The following is a 15,511-nucleotide window of genomic DNA, read 5'->3' as shown; positions in this document are numbered from 1 at the left end:
AGCTTTTGGAGACGTGTAACTAGGCCAAATGAGGGTGCTTTTTCATGGGAATGGCAAATAACGTATCTGATAGCAAGACAATTTTCTCTGCCAAATTGCTAGTCTGCTTTGCAACAGGGGTTCATTAGGCTCTGTCCATGAACTGTTTAGTAAGATTCTCTCTTAAAAAAAAAAGTTGGCATCGTATCTCTGCAGCTTCTGTGCATAACATCTCCATGCCTTTGCTCTGTTTTACAGACAGTCGTCCTTATGTCTTTCTGATGGCCCGTGTTCATCCTGGTGAAAGCAACGCCAGCTGGGTGATGAAGGGGACCCTGGAGTTCCTTGTGAGCAGTGATCCCATTGCTGATCTCCTGAGGAAATGTTTCATTTTCAAGATTGTCCCCATGCTCAACCCTGATGGAGTCATCAATGGCAAGTGCGTTGTAGTAACATACTTATTGTGAATTTTCACTGGGTTTACCTGCAGGCTTTACTGCTGTATACTTAGCAGGCCTAGTCTTCAGTGTTTTGGGCCAGAATTCCTGTTGCCTTTTGCCTTGTGTTTTATTCATCCTGTGATCAGTCCTGTAAGGAGAATGTAAGTCCTGGATACAGCCCAGTGTGCTGTCTCGTGTGCATCAGATATTCATGGTTCTGTACTGTGTGGGGCCGTAAGGTGTCCCAACTGACTGGGTGAAGTATTAGCGATAGCAGACAAACTGAATCTTACTTGCTGAATGGAAAGTTATCTATTCTGCCAAATCAGCAGGGCAAACTTTATCTGCAAGCTGATATATCTGGGAATAACTGGCTTTAATTAATGCTTTATATAACCTGAATGGGGGAAAGATGTAAGGATCTATTAAATGCTCGTATCTTTATGGAAATGTTTCCGTATTATGAAACTCCCTCCTTCTCCTATCTCCTTTACTCTGTTTCCTCCCACATGCTTCTGAAGAGATTCCAAGTCTTTCTGAGCTTATGAATATACCAGTTTCTTTTTGCATTCTTCAGAGCTGCCTTTACATTGCTCCTACCCACATCATCACTACAACCATTCATCTGGTTTCAGGTCAGGTTGTGCTGATCCGGTGCTGAAGAAACAGGGTAAAGACCTTAAGCAAATCTTGAGCTTATTTGGCCCTAATCTAATTCCTTTCTGTTGTGGTCTGGGCTTCAGCAGAGGGCAGCTTGGAGTGTTCTTAGCCTCTGGTCTGCGACTATGAGCATAGTTTTTTGTGTTCCTGTTCTCCCCAGGACATGAGTGTGTTGTAGTTTAGGCTGTTCAGGGGAGCTGGATGCTGCCCCCGAGTATTGGAAGCTTCTGCTGGCACCAAATGTTTCCTTGATTCTTCCAGACAGCAGAAGCAAAAATGAAAGATTGTGGCTTTCTGTTTTTCCTTTCACTCTGCTTAATTAAAGTTTCCAGCAGATGGAGGGCTGGAGGGAATGTCTGACCTTTTTTCTCCAGCTGTCAGGAGTGAGCATAGCAGAGGAAGGGTCCTCAGGAGGGACAGTGTGGCTTTTGGTGACACCTGGAATGAAGGGTACTGTCTGAGCTCATATCACACAGGAACGTGTGGAGCTTCCACTGTAGTTCAACCTGGTGATGAGTAGGAAAGTTTGGTGTGGGATAGGAGCAGAGGTCCAAGGACTTGGCTATGGCTCTGTAGCTAAGCATGAAGCCTGGGGAAGGGAGAGAACCATTCCATCATGCTCCAATTTAAATGCTGTGCTGTGGGGCCTCCCATGGCTCTGTTGCTCTTGCTTCTTCCCATGTGCTTTTTCAGTGGACTGAGGTGTTCCTGCACAGAAAGAAAAGCTTCTTTTCTTGGCCTAGAGTTTATTGGCAGCTTTTTGGAGATGACTTTTAGTCCCTTGCTGCATGTGGAAGCACATGCAGGTTTCTTTGTCCATTAATGTTCTACTTCATCTAGGTTTAAGTGCTGTATTAAACTCTGTTGTCATTCAAATCACTGCCACAAAGGGAAGCTCTTTTTCCAGGAAAAGGGTCTGTAGGCCATTATTGACTGAGTAGCTGTAAACAGGTCCATACTACTTACTTTTAGGTCTCTGTAGCACATTTCAGGAAGCCACTTATTTGCCTTGAGATTTACAATCACGACTGAATGTGTCAAATCCACTGTTTATTTTGAATCATCACTCATTTCGAATCTTCATGCTTTGAAAGTGCATCTTCTGTACTACCCATCCATCCTTCTGTTATCTGGTATTAATCCTGCTCTAGTCTCGTTACCTCGGTATCTTTATATTTAAAAAAGGGTTGAATTCTTTTCTGTTGGCAGTTCTTTTGAAGCTCCTCACTCTCTCCCTCCTCCCCAGTCCTGTGTGCTGGGGTGTGCATAATGCTTCCCTGCCCGTCACAAAGATGAATGCCATCGCACGGTTACAAAGGATTTCTTCCAGCAGCCCAGCTGTGCCCCTTCCCCAGCTGACTCCCTGCTGCAGGCACAGCTCAGTGGAAGAGTGCTCATCCCAGCAGGATACCGTGCAATCACACTTCGAGAGCCTTGTGCAGCAACAAGACGATCAGGGCCTTGGTATTTGCTTTGGTTAATGTGATCTGAAAGTTGCATGCAGAGAATGTTCCTCTGTCACAGATATGATGGCAGTAATGTGATTATGCTCTGACTGTGTGTGGCTGAGCTAGGAAACAGCCTTCCCTTTCACTCCCTTTCACATCAGTCAGTACTATGAGGATTTATTCCTGTCTGTCAGTGATGGAGAGAGTTGAGTCCTGTTGCTGATGCTAAATGAAGGTAGTGGTGATGCAAGCATGTCTGTATGAGTAAGGCTGTCATCACATAAAAATAAAAATCACTACCCAATATCACATATAATTTGAGTTTGTTCAATCCAGAGAGTACTGATGAGCAGTTGTGTTCTGTGCGACTGTTCTCATGGAATCATTAAGGTTGGAAAAGAAGTCTGTCATCTGGTCCAACCGTCCGCCTACAACCAGTATTGCCCAGTAAACCGTGTCCTGAAGTACCACATCTCCATGTTTCTTTAAGGTCTCCAATGGATGGTGACTCCACCTCCCTGGGCAGCCTTTGCTCTGTCCTGAATAGCAGTCAGATGTAGGGTTTGTCAAATAAATTTCAGCTGATCTGGTAGTGGCTATATATTTTAATGTTAGACACTACTTTTTATTAAGTGCATCCTGTGTGTTGTCACACAGTAGTGTTTGACCACTGCTGGAAATGGGATGCTGCCTCTGATAGATGTATGGTCTGACCTGATATAGTTATTTGTGTGTTTTTTTTCTTCTTTACAAGTAAAAGTAGTCTTAATCTCCAAGAACGGTGCTATAAGATGGTCCAAAGTGACAGGCATTAAATTACTAAAGGGAAAGTGTCCTTGTAGGCTGATTATCTTGCGAAGGCTGTTCTGTGAAAACCCAAGGTATTGGTTGGTGTTCAGCTGACTGTTTTCTCTCATCCCTTTATCGTCTTTTTAAATTAAATCACGGATTAACAGGAAAGCTAGAGAAGGAATTCCATTCTACACAGCGGTGGAGAATCCATGAAGGAGCACAGCACTTTGATTAGGAAACTGCTGAGTTATACTGGGTGAGTGAGAGACCCGTGCTTTGTTCCTGGCTCTGCTGTTGATGAAGTATGTGACCTTGAGCATTTCCCCCTCCTTTTTTTTTCTTTCCCCTGAGTTTTCTTCCTGGGAGGATGAAATAATGACACACCACAACCTTCACACAGCTTGAAATGAGTGAAATATGTGTACCAGGAGCATTTTCTCTTCAATCTAGTTCTTCTGATTCATCCACTAAAACCAGGGTCAGGAAAGGAACTTGTAAAAGCTTATGACAGCACAAACAGTTCTGTTACAAAGAAATACCCAGCACTGTTGGCTGTTCACACTGTTCCACATAAGCTCATTACCACACAGCGGAGCAACAAGTTGCCTGTGCACCAACACTTCTCCATGCAGTTGTGTACCATCTTGTGACCTGCTTTTAGGCTGTCTTCTCTGTGCACATGCTACATACCCTTCTGTCAACAGCTTGTGTATGCAGCCATTCCTCAGTGTCTGCTCACACCTGCATATCTTCTGCACCCACGTACCTGGTGCTCCCATGTGTATGTTAGCAGTCACAACGTGGTAGTCAGCATTTTGTGGGGATTTTTTTGGCTGGACTTCTTCAGAGTCTGCAGTTTCATATAAATATTGCTATTTATTACCCCTGAATTTAGGGTTATTAATTATATCAGTATAACCTAATTTATATCACCATAAACAGCAATAATAAATAGTGCCAAATGCTAACGCGCAGTGCTTGCCAACCGTGCCCGTGTTTAATGAGTGCTTCCCCCCCACTTCCCAGAAGTATTAAATTAAAAATGATTCGGCCTTGCGATATGATTGATCAAACAAGAGGTGGAACTCCTAGATAAGTGCTTTTGTTTTAAAGAATATTTCATCTTCAGACTGCCCATGCACTGTCTATTATGAGCATCCACAGGTCTTGAACTGCCCAATCTCTCTCTTCCAAGTTCATGTCTCTCTCCTCCATTGCCACCTTCTTCCTTTTTCTTTACTCCCTTTCATGTTTCCTCTTTCTTCCCTTCTGTCTGCCCTTTTCTCGCTTTCCTTTCCCTACTGTTGAATCAAAGAAGCTTTTCAATGAGAGGAACTTGATGTGTTTTTGTAAATGAATTGAACCAATCAGTGGAGATGGGAGCCGGTGAGTCTATTTTGGTAAAGGAAGATTAATTTTTTTGGAAGCAGTGTGACTTCTTCGAAGGCATGGGGTAACCATAGTAGCTGTTAGGAAGAGGAAATCCTGATTTGCATTTTGGATTATAGCCATGGACTATTCTTTATCTGGTTTAAAAACACCCTGTTCCCTTCTGCACCTGCCTTCCCACAACACAGGCTGAGTAAGCTTTGCTGCTGCTTATAGGTAAGGCAGGTGAGCTGGGCTTTTTGTTTGTTTCTCTTTATTGATATTCACTCTCACTTTAGTCAGGCTGTTTGTTCCATCCTGTTTTACTTACAGGGCTTTGTTTATTGCGCCCTGGAATCCAGCAGAGAAAAGCTTTAACTCTGACAATTACAGAAATGGAGAGATAGAAACGTCCTCTGAAAGCCCTTTCAGAACACATTTCTATTGCATGCTCTCAGAAGGGAAACTATTAACTATTAATGTTTCCCACTTACTTTTTGAAACAAGGGCCTTTTTTTTTTTCTTTTCTTTTTTTTTTGAAGGATACTTGTAGGAAGAACAGAAGCAAGCTAGTTCTTCTACCCAAAAGCATTATCTGTGTATATAACTTCTATTTCCTCCTATATTATTGTGCACTCTCCTGCACTGAGACATTTTGTTCTCCACGTAGTCAGAGGCAGAGCTGGACATAGACAGCAAACAAGCTAAGGGCCGCACTTGAGGACTCACTTGATGACCCAGAACTGCATCCTTGAGGATTAAATCTTGAAGTAGAGGCACACAAAGCCATGTGGCTGTAGACATCCCTCCTACTCTCCCTTCCCTTCTCTTGTTTGCTTCTCTCTGATCAGAGGGTTAAAGAGGAGTTGAATTCTCAGAATCTAGTCTTGCATATCTAAATGGATGCCATGCACTTTGCAAGCACAATTTAAGGGGTCTCTCCAGACTAGCTGATGTGTGATGCGTGCATTTCTTTAAGGATAGTGCCAACGGTAGTTGGGTAGATGCGTGTGGAAGAACATTTTTGCATAAGATTCAGTCCTTACTCATTTAGAATGGCTGTGCTCTGAGCTCTGTGTTATAAGGTGGTCTATTTGCAAGCGCTGACTCGGGACCTCAGAGCAGATGAAAATGCCATGTCTGAGGAATGCTTGTACTGCATCTGGAATGTGGCTCAGGGAAGTGCTATGAACTGTGGGTGAACTTTCTTTGAGTGCAGTAGATGGTTCTTATCTAAGTGCTGCTCTCTTGCCTCTGGTGTTGCCTCAGCTGTCCCCATAAAGAGGACAGTGATCTTGCACTGGTGGTGAGGCATAACTGGTGAAAATGTGCTTCTTGTTGGCCATCACGGTCTTCTCAGCAGGCCGTCCTGAGAATTTTGGGTGCTTGTTCTTTAGTTCTAGTGAAGAGGGTCTAAGACCACTTATACTTCTTCAAGGCAAGCAGCCTTATTGTTCCTGATAGTCTCAGCAGATTCCCTATAGCAGAAGTCCATGATTTGGAAGGTTAGATCTATAGGATGTGAGGTAATGGCCTCAATTTGCACCAGGGTAGGTTCAGGTTGGATATTAGGCAAAATTTCTTTTTAGAAGGAATGGTGGTGTGTTGGAACAGCTGCCCAGGGAGGTGGTGGAGTCACTGTCCCTTGAGGTGTGCAGGAACCGTGGAGATGTGGCGCTGAGGGATGTCACTGGGCATGGTGGGGATGGGCTGATAGCTTGGCTAAATGGTCTTTCCAACCTTAATGAGTCTATGATGCTATGAAATCTGGCTAGTACATGAACAACATAAGATAAAATATGGGTATGTGATTCTTTAAGTCTTTGCAGCTTCTCCCTTGGTGGACCCAGAACCAGAGTCTGATCCTCCACCAAACTCTTCTCAGTACATCAGTATGCTGTGGGAGATGACCCTATTTCAGACAAAGCCTTTGCCCTGTGCTAACATGGCAGTCCATCCTTGGCTCTCCTATGGTAAACCTCTGTTGGCACGCAGCTACACCCCAGGACTCCTGACAGCACTTCTAATGCAGTATTGTTTATTCCTTCCTTTATCAGCTGGAGCTGTTGGGCTCCCCTGAGTTATTAGATCTATTCGCTCATTGTCAGTGTTTCCTCCTTTGTAAATATGTCCCCATATGTCTCTGCTCCTGAGGAATATGCTTTCTTTTCTATTTACTGCTTTTCCCAGGCACCCACCTCCTCATTGCTCTATCCACCCAGTGGCCCAATAACAGCCACAGAGATAAATAAGCAACATAACTCTTCCTAGCTATTGTTGTTATTGTTGTTGTTGCCGCCCTGCATAGTAATACATATAATAACAAGGAAACAAATCTTATTACTAAAGTAATTACAATAAATAAAAAGCTGAGAAGGGAGATGAAGGAAGGGTCTGTCAGGGGAGTGATTGCAGTAGGGGTTTTTAAAATTTAATTTACTCGAGATGTTCTTTGCTGCTTTATTGATACCCTGCTGAGGGGGCTGCGACTAATTAGCAACCAGCTGTTGTTCTAACACACCCTCACCTAATTTATTGTTTCGTCAAGTCTCTAAAATAGGAGTCTGTCTGCTATCGTTGTCTGTGGGACTCGGCACCAGTCTCATGTCAGCAGTTGGTTTTATTGCTTGGTGCTTCTGTTTTCTGAAAGCTGAGTAGCTGAGACTTTGGGTGCTTTGCTGCCTTTCCTTTTATTTTCCAGCACTTTCCATGCGCTTTCAGGAGGTCGGGCAGGAGAATACGCTCAGTCTCTTGAATTATAAGAGCTTGTCCCAGAGTCCAGAGGCCTGTTATTATAACAGGCCAACACAATGCTAGATTCTGGTAAATTGCCCAGAGGGCTGTGCCACTGTTTGTATGCCTTGGTAGAGACCAAAAAAGACCTCACAGAGGAGGTCTGGCATAGATAGGGCCAAGGGTTTCTTAATATGTAATGTCTATGATCTTGTTCTCTTGCTTGTCAATATCCTATGGAAGTGCTGTACTATTGTTTGCCTTTGGAGAAAACAGTATCATGTCTAAACATCCACAAAAACGAATTAGTTAATGGTCATTTTAAGAACAGGGGGGACCAAATGCATTGTCTCTTGTTTCTTTGGTCTTCCAGTCCCAAAAGCACGCACAGTGTTTGCTCTGAAACAGTAAAGGTTCCCCCCATGAGGTGCCTGCAGCTCCCTCGATGCTTTCATACCCAATCTGTTCAGATTAGTCAAGGTCACTTGGGAATTTCACTGCACTTGAAGATTACTTGATATGAGCTCAGTGATATTAATGTCTTGGACTACTAAACAATTCAGCTTTAAGCCTCAGAAATTATTCCATTTTATATGGCTACTACCTTGTATTTTCAAGGTAGCATGAATATTAGATATGAACACGATGTTCCGTGGGCTCAGAAAGGAATTATTTTTGTTCAGCATTCATGTCTAGTCTCCTGACTGACAACGGGAGTTCATAATCAGATGTCTGCGCTCCTTTGACAGTTCTAAGAGCCAGGAGGCTGATGTACAAAGCTAGCTTTTAGTAAAGTTAATGAGTTGATTGAATTATATTCTTATTTGCATTAGTTTGAGTGTGTATGATTATCTTTTGTTTGTTATTATGCTCATTTAAGTCCATTTGGTAATATATTATTCCCATAGCAATTGTGCCTGTGCTAGGCTCTGTGCAGACAGGCAAGGACCAGCTTGTCTCTTGTTAGGAGCTGATTCAATACTGGCACAGCGTGCTTTAGAATTGGCAAGAACAAAGAGGATACTGGGGTGCTGGCTAATGGATCTGTTGTGAAGGCTAATCCATTTTCTCATGATGTACTTTATGGAGGTGGAAGCTTTTGTAGTTACCGCTTTCCTTCACTGTTTCTTCTTAGGATGGGGGGGAGAATCTCACTGCCGTGACTTCTTCAGCCACCCAGGGAAGATTTGTGAGGTTCAGTATCATCAGTGAAGGGACTGGAGAACGCTGTAAGATGAGGGATTTCTTTATGCTTTCTTGAAATTGTCAGGATGCACCTGCAAACCCTGAACCCAGTTCACCCCATAGTTAAACACTACAATGAGATGTCACACAGATACTAACGAACTTGGATTTTGCATCTGATTCCTGGTTGTGGTAGGCATGGAGTACCGACATAAATGCTGAATGTACTGGGTAGAAGCTCATGTCATGAGTGCAAGGGCTAGTTTTGATCACTTATCTCAAGACCAACTCATCTTACCCAAGTTAATGCCTTTTGGAAGCTACAGATTCAGACTTGGAGTTGTTATTCATGGGATGGGAAAAAAGTCCACAAAATGAAATTGTAAAAACTTCACTTTTATAGATGCAATGAAGAATGTCCAATACTTTACTGCAATATCCACACTACCTGGAAAGCTGAAATTGCCTGGGAATGAAGATTATTGTCTCTCATAATATACCTTCATATATTACTGTGTAATAAATCGAGCAGTATTTCTTTCACCCTGCAAACTGGACATCCCTGGAGTTCCAAGTGACATTTCAAATTTTATACGACCATTCAGTCCCTTTTAAGTATTAAAACACATCATTTTTTGTGATATATGCACAGAAGTTCTTTCTAAAAGCATATGAATAAAAAAACTTGGAGCTTAGTTATGCAAAGGTAGAGCTGCCTTACTGCGTGTTGGCTTTTAAATGTCTCTGTTTAGTTAGCTCGGTATTTTAGCTACTACTGTTCTTTAACATCTCTGTTTCTGTGTTTCTTTTCCGCTCTTCCCTGCCCTCTGTTTCATTTGAATAACAGATTCAATTGAATAACAGCTGGCAAAGTACAGTGGTAGGAGAGCAGATATGTGACTGCCTTGGGTTGGAGAAATGGGCTGGCAATTGGAAAATGGTGTTTTAAAAAATGGGACAAAGAGGCATAACAACAAAAATAAGCTTCATCTGGAAGCCTGTATTTTCAAGATTGCTTGTTCAAAAATGCACCCACAGAGGACCAGCTGAGGTTGAATAGTTCACCTGTGTACATGGTTCATATGATTGCACATGCAATTAGGGTAATTACACGGGCAAATTTTACCCCAGTAGTTTGAGCAAATTGTCACCTTAATTTCTGAAACCAGCTGCATGTCCCAGGGAAGCAGCAAGAGAATGAAAAACAGAAAATTAAGTTGATGCTGGAATGACAAAGAGTGGGAAATCAAAACCTCTCCTGTGACCTGAAAGACAGCACTGCTGGGAGTCAGGGAAAAAAAAGTCAGCCACACTTCTAATGCTGTAAAGCGTTGGAGTCTTAAAGGGATAGAAAAATGAAGAGCTTTTTGAAGTCATCTGGCCCAGAATTTGAGCTGGAGGAAACAATATGAAACAAAAAGAAGAGGGTGAGATGGGCAGCAAAGGGGGCTTCAGTAATGATGACCTTGTGTCTGTATGCACTGTAGAACTACGAAGTTGGTATTTGAACACACCCCAGCTCGGTGATGTTGTGATCCTGTTAGGAACCTTCAGATTAGCACGGTGATACTTCATTGCATGGGAATAGTGATTATTTTGGCATTAAGTTGCTGTAGAGATCTTGCTGTGTTCAGAGCTCAGCCACTCTTCCTTGTACTGTTAGAACTGGCTTGTAAATTCCACAGGTGGATGTGTCCCTGTACGAGGTGCTTAAATATTCCATTACATTCGATAGAGCCTCTTCTGCGTTGTTTGCTTGAGGAAGTAGAGCACAGTGAGGAAGTGGTAGTGGACAATACAGTCTAGATCCTAAACCACCTTTTGGGTCGCTTTGATTTGTCTCCAAAAATGATAAGTACTTAAGGTATAGTTATTATAGTTGAAGAAGTCCTATTACTCCTACTCCTGTAAAGTTATTATGCAGTGACAACGTTCTGGGTGAGTACAGGGGTTCTTTCTATGTATATCACATGGCATCTCAGATGGTAATGTTTCTTTATCTCCCATATCTCTAATTTTTCTCCCCTACATGTTCAGAAGCTCAGCTTTTGATTAAAAAAAATCTATCCTCCATTTAAGGGGCACCTGGTCCCACTGAGCACCATCTAAAGCAAAACTTGCTTCCCAGGTCTATCTCTGGTCTGTGACGTTTCTACCAGTAGATAACAATGATAACAGTAATGTAAACATTGAGGAACATTTTGCATATTCATTGTCTGGTAGTTTAAAGGCTTTTGTATTTTTTTTTAATGTAATTTAAAATATACATTAAAATTTTAAATTATATTAAAAAAAAAAAAAAAGATTTAAAAAAAAGTGTCTATTTTTCTGTCATCCCCCAAATGGTTATGACACATAAGAGGATGTAAAGTGCAGAGCAGCTGAACAATCATAAACTATTTTAATACCACTTAAAAATGAGAAGAAGCAGGAAAAGAGGTTTGGGTATTAATGAAGTTTATTGCACTCGTCTGTCACTTCTACAGAGCATGATTGGGGTTTTAAATCCTTGCTCCAGTGACGTGGAAAAAAACGTGGTGGTCTTTCATCCAAGTCCCTTATAGATGTTATTCTGTCACAGAAATCTCTAGTACCACATTTGAGCTCACGGTGAATTCTATGCTCCAGTGGATGTAATGTTAAGCAAAGCAGTTCTGGATTATATTTGTGGTAGCAGAGCTGTAAAGCAGAGCCTGAAAGTGAAGTCAAGAGTTATAGGAGATTATGGCTGTTACATTTTATTTGAACTTTTTTAGGTGATTCAAGGTAAGCTCCTTGGATTTAGGCTGAGATATCTGGGGAGTCAAGGCTGGAAAGACAGGCCATACTCTGTGGGTTAAACCATTTGCAAGGAATACCCAAACCTCTTTCTAGTTGACCTGTTTAGTGTCTCACTATAAACATATATTAACATTCAGTGTAGAAAGCTCACTGCTGAAGGCAGCAGAGGGGTGACTGTTCCCCACCCCCTCCAAAACATGTCAGGGAAGAAAGCTTGCTTTGGAAGACCTCCATGCCTGGGTGATGCATTGCATGTTTTTGTGTGTGTGCTAGTTTTCAAGTGAAGAGCACCAAAGAACTGCACTAACTGAATTAGCTGTAATTTGTCTCTTTCTGTGATGTGCAGGTGAGGGCACCCTTGAACTGTTCTAGTTCTCTGTCTATCTTTAGACTGATTCGAGCAGCACAGGATCTCATCAAGCATGTAGTCTGTTCAGAGGCAGTGGCTTTGAGCCTCCCAACTCATAATACTAATACAACTGGGAATCTAAATAAAAAGGAGAATGTTAAGAAAAAGTCTCTGTTGCTGTAAGCAGAAATAATCAGAATCAAGTCTATCTTTCCATTATGTGGTTTCTTACAGAAACAAAAGCCCAGCTCGGGGCTGTTACTTATAATGAACTGGTTTGGCCAGTGTTCGTGCCTTTCCCTTTTTTTTGTTGCCATGTGTCAATTCTGACTGTGTGTACTGCTATGACAGCAATTTATTTCTTATATCTTTTGTCCCAAAGGGTGTCAAAGAGCCATAACAAAACTGTATGTACTTTAATGTCAGGCATTGCTTAGTGTGCTACCTTTGGGCTGCTACAGAGTAGTTCTTTATAACCTCTGAACCTGTTGCCTATGAATACAGGACGTTGCTGGATTTAAGCCATCGGGCAAAAGTCACAGCAACTGGGTGTGCAGCAGTTATTGTGAGCTACAGAGTGACTGAAAGAAATCCCTTAGATGCAATCAGACAGTGTCCGTATTCTGTTTTTGTTTTCCCCCAGCATTTTATCCATCTTTGAGAAACACCTGGCAGCTCTGAAACCACAATTGTACTTGCATGATCTCAAGTGGAATGGCTGGTCCCTAAACAGCATGTGTCTACCAAGCACTATGTCTCCACAAACTACCTGCAGGGCATGGTTTCTTGCTTAAGCCTGATGTGAGCTTAAATAAGGAGTTTGCTTTGAGGTTTGCCAAGAAGCGTTTTTGTGTGTAAATGTGTATGCAGCCATAGAGTAATGGAGACCATTTTGACACAGGCTATCAGGATTGAAAGGCTGCAGTTTTGCTTGGAGGTTACGTATACATTTTTATATGCAATTAGTTAAGTTGGGGTTTAGGCATTTAAATGGCCATTTGTGCTCTCACCTTTGAATATTATGCTCATCCTTTGGGAATGAGCTTGTGCAAATTAGGCATGAAAATAAGCATACGTTTTGTGTGCTGTACTGTCAGCATTTTGCTGTATTTGGTAATAAACTCGTATTGATTTATCAGGTTTTTTTTTCCCTCTCTTGATATTTCTGCTGTAATCTGAAGAATGTGAGCTGGTGGCTACAAAGCAGCAGTACAGCAGTGTTTTCCTTTTCCTAGTGACTGACTCCTTTAATTGTTCCTGTAGCATAAGCTCGTATTTCCATCTAACTCTTATTTAGGATACTCTCATGGTGAGTTGGAATTCATCCCTGCTTTGCCTTGTGGTTGAGTAGTGACCAAGACTTGCCCCTAGCTGATTTATCCTTCTTTTATCTTCTTTCCCTTCATACCCACACAAAAAAAGTCTGTCTGTGTACCGAACTGTGAAATACATGGGAATACAGAATTGATATTGTTGGTTCAGAGCTCCATCCTGGAAGCTTCAGAGAAAAAACTGCTTACAGGGGGATGAAGGCCTTTGAAGGGCTTATTAGTGACTTGGCCTATGGGCTTCCTGGGGGCTTGCTAGACTCTGCTGTATCACAACTTTAATGTCTCCACATAAAGTTATCTACTGTGAATACTTAATAAGGGGGATGAAAAGATCAGATCAGTTGATGAAAAGAACAGTTCGAGCTGATGCTAAGTTGCTGCCCCAAAACCTTGAGGATACTGAAATTTGCAATGAAATTTGGAACCTTTGAGTCAGCTGACTTATGATCCATTGTAGCATAATAATATACACTGTTGTTTAATATACCTTCCATGATTCTACTGTTAGAGTAGGCATCAAGACATGAGAGCAGCATTGTGAGTGCCACAAAGGGTAAGAATTTTGTCAGTTAATGTTCATTGAGGAAGAAATTAATCTTTGGTTCTTTCACATTAATAATCCTATTAAGGGTTGGCTTAATGAAGTTTTACTGACTAATTTTCGAGCTGTAATTTGCCTGTGATTCTTTTGAAAATTTTTTAATGAAATGGAAATTTACATAGACTGCACAACAATAACCTAATGAAGTGGCAAATCATATTTTAAAATCACTTGTGATTCCAAATGGCATCTTAATTCTTGGAATTGAAGACCATTCACACTGAGAGGTTCTGAATCATTGAAAGTAAGATGGAGCTTTTTCTAACCCAGGAAATGCTAACGAGTACAAAATGAGTCTGTGAAATGGTTCATGCAAGCTTGGACCAGTTCTGTGTGTTGCTGAAAGAAAATGAAATAGAGAAGATCTGAAAGGAAGCCCTCATCTTCTTGAATGAATGCTATGGAGAGTCTGTGCTTGGGTAGCACAAACATGATACTGCCAGTGAATGCAGCCAGTACCGAGATGGGGCTGCATTCCTACAGACTAATGGCAAAAGAGCCTGGATGGATCATGGTCTGATTGTCATCTCTTAACACTTGAGAGGGAGCGCAAAGAGTGATGAATGTATGTGAGTGTTACAGAGAGCAGAGCTGAGGCCCCAGCAGTGGCTCCAGTCTCCTCTTATGTTTTCACAAATCACCTGGGAACTGACTCAGTGAAATTTTTCATTATAGAGTGATTTCTGATTACTGTAGGTAGCCCAAAACAGGGCCTACTGGGTAATCTCTAGAGGCTTTCCTGGGTGTTTTAACTCCATTCCTTGCCCTTGAAGAGCTGAGATATGCCTCCATTAAGCAGCCGAGTTCAGGAGCTTATCTGCATTGCTTTAAGCTTTCTAGTTTCGCATCAGCCCATTAGAGAACCTCTTTCCTGGGTTGGAAAGGAGAAGGAATTCTTTAGATCTGCCAGTATTTTTCTAATACCTGATGCTCATAGGCTGCTCTTTTTACACTTTAAAATGTCACATTGGATTCCTGATGGAACTGGAGATTTTTATCTTCCTCTTTTCTGCCAGACCTGACATTTTTCTGGTTTTCTTCTACACTGAAGGCTTAATTTCTCACATGTGTGAGACAGAGTGAAAATTAAACAAACAAGCTGGCAGATAGATAGAATGGTTCTTCATGTCTGGAAAGCTGCAATGAGCTGTGACTTAGGAATTACAATGCTTCATATTCAAACTTTTCTTTTTGATGCATTGGGGTGGCACAAGAGCTGACAGTGACATATGGAGAAGGCCCTGTTAGGAGGATTGAGGCTGTTATGTGATAAATGACACAGTATGTCAAAGGACTTCTATTATCCATCATGCTGGCTTCCTCTGAACACGGTCTCATTGAAAAGAGAAGTAGCTGCACGTACAACTGGGGGATGCTGTAATAGGGTCAGTGGTATGCTCCAGAGAAAATAAGAAAGCTGGCAAGTACATGTTTGCGTGGGAATTGATGACTCTGGAGCTTTGAGTTCAGAATTTTCAAGTCAAATTTAATTCAAATATCTGAGGTATCCCCACTGTACATTTGTGTCAAGGATGAGCCCTACCTTCAAAAGAAGCTTTCTCAAAGCTCGCTCACGTATTCAGAAGGCTTCAAAAACCCACCAAGTTTTCAGTGTTGAGAAGCTAAGCTTTCTTAGGAAAAAAAAAGAAAGCTATTTATTATCAAGTTCTGGACTGATGGCATGATTCTGGCTGCTAATAAATCCCCAGAGTTCTCTTATTGCGTTTTTTTAACCTCTGTTGACTGCTTTGACTCTGAAATGCAGTGGAGTAAAAGTTGTGATCTGCGCTTTCCTATATGCAGGAGACATGTAAGTACTGTTGCCCTTATAAATACAAGGGATA

At 41.8% G+C, this 15,511-nt stretch overlaps 1 protein-coding gene across 1 annotated transcript in view; it reads left to right on the top strand.

Annotated features, from left to right (window-relative positions):
- Positions 1-240: 240 nt before the first annotated feature.
- LOC146759772 (cytosolic carboxypeptidase 4-like) overlaps positions 241-15,511 on the top strand; it is a 94,397-nt gene continuing 79,126 nt past the window's right edge. The window contains exon 1 of the mRNA XM_085509678.1: positions 241-418. Within this exon, the coding sequence (XP_085365804.1) occupies positions 261-418 (158 nt within the window). The 5' untranslated portion in view covers positions 241-260. The remainder of the gene's footprint in view (positions 419-15,511) is intronic.

This window comes from Coturnix japonica, chromosome 9 (genome assembly GCF_054131305.1).
Source record: "Coturnix japonica strain WE chromosome 9, WE-NBRP24, whole genome shotgun sequence".
Taxonomy (NCBI): Eukaryota; Metazoa; Chordata; class Aves; order Galliformes; family Phasianidae; genus Coturnix; species Coturnix japonica.
The sequence above is the reverse complement of the archived record's forward strand: the minus strand, read 5'-3'. Positions and strand labels throughout refer to the sequence as shown.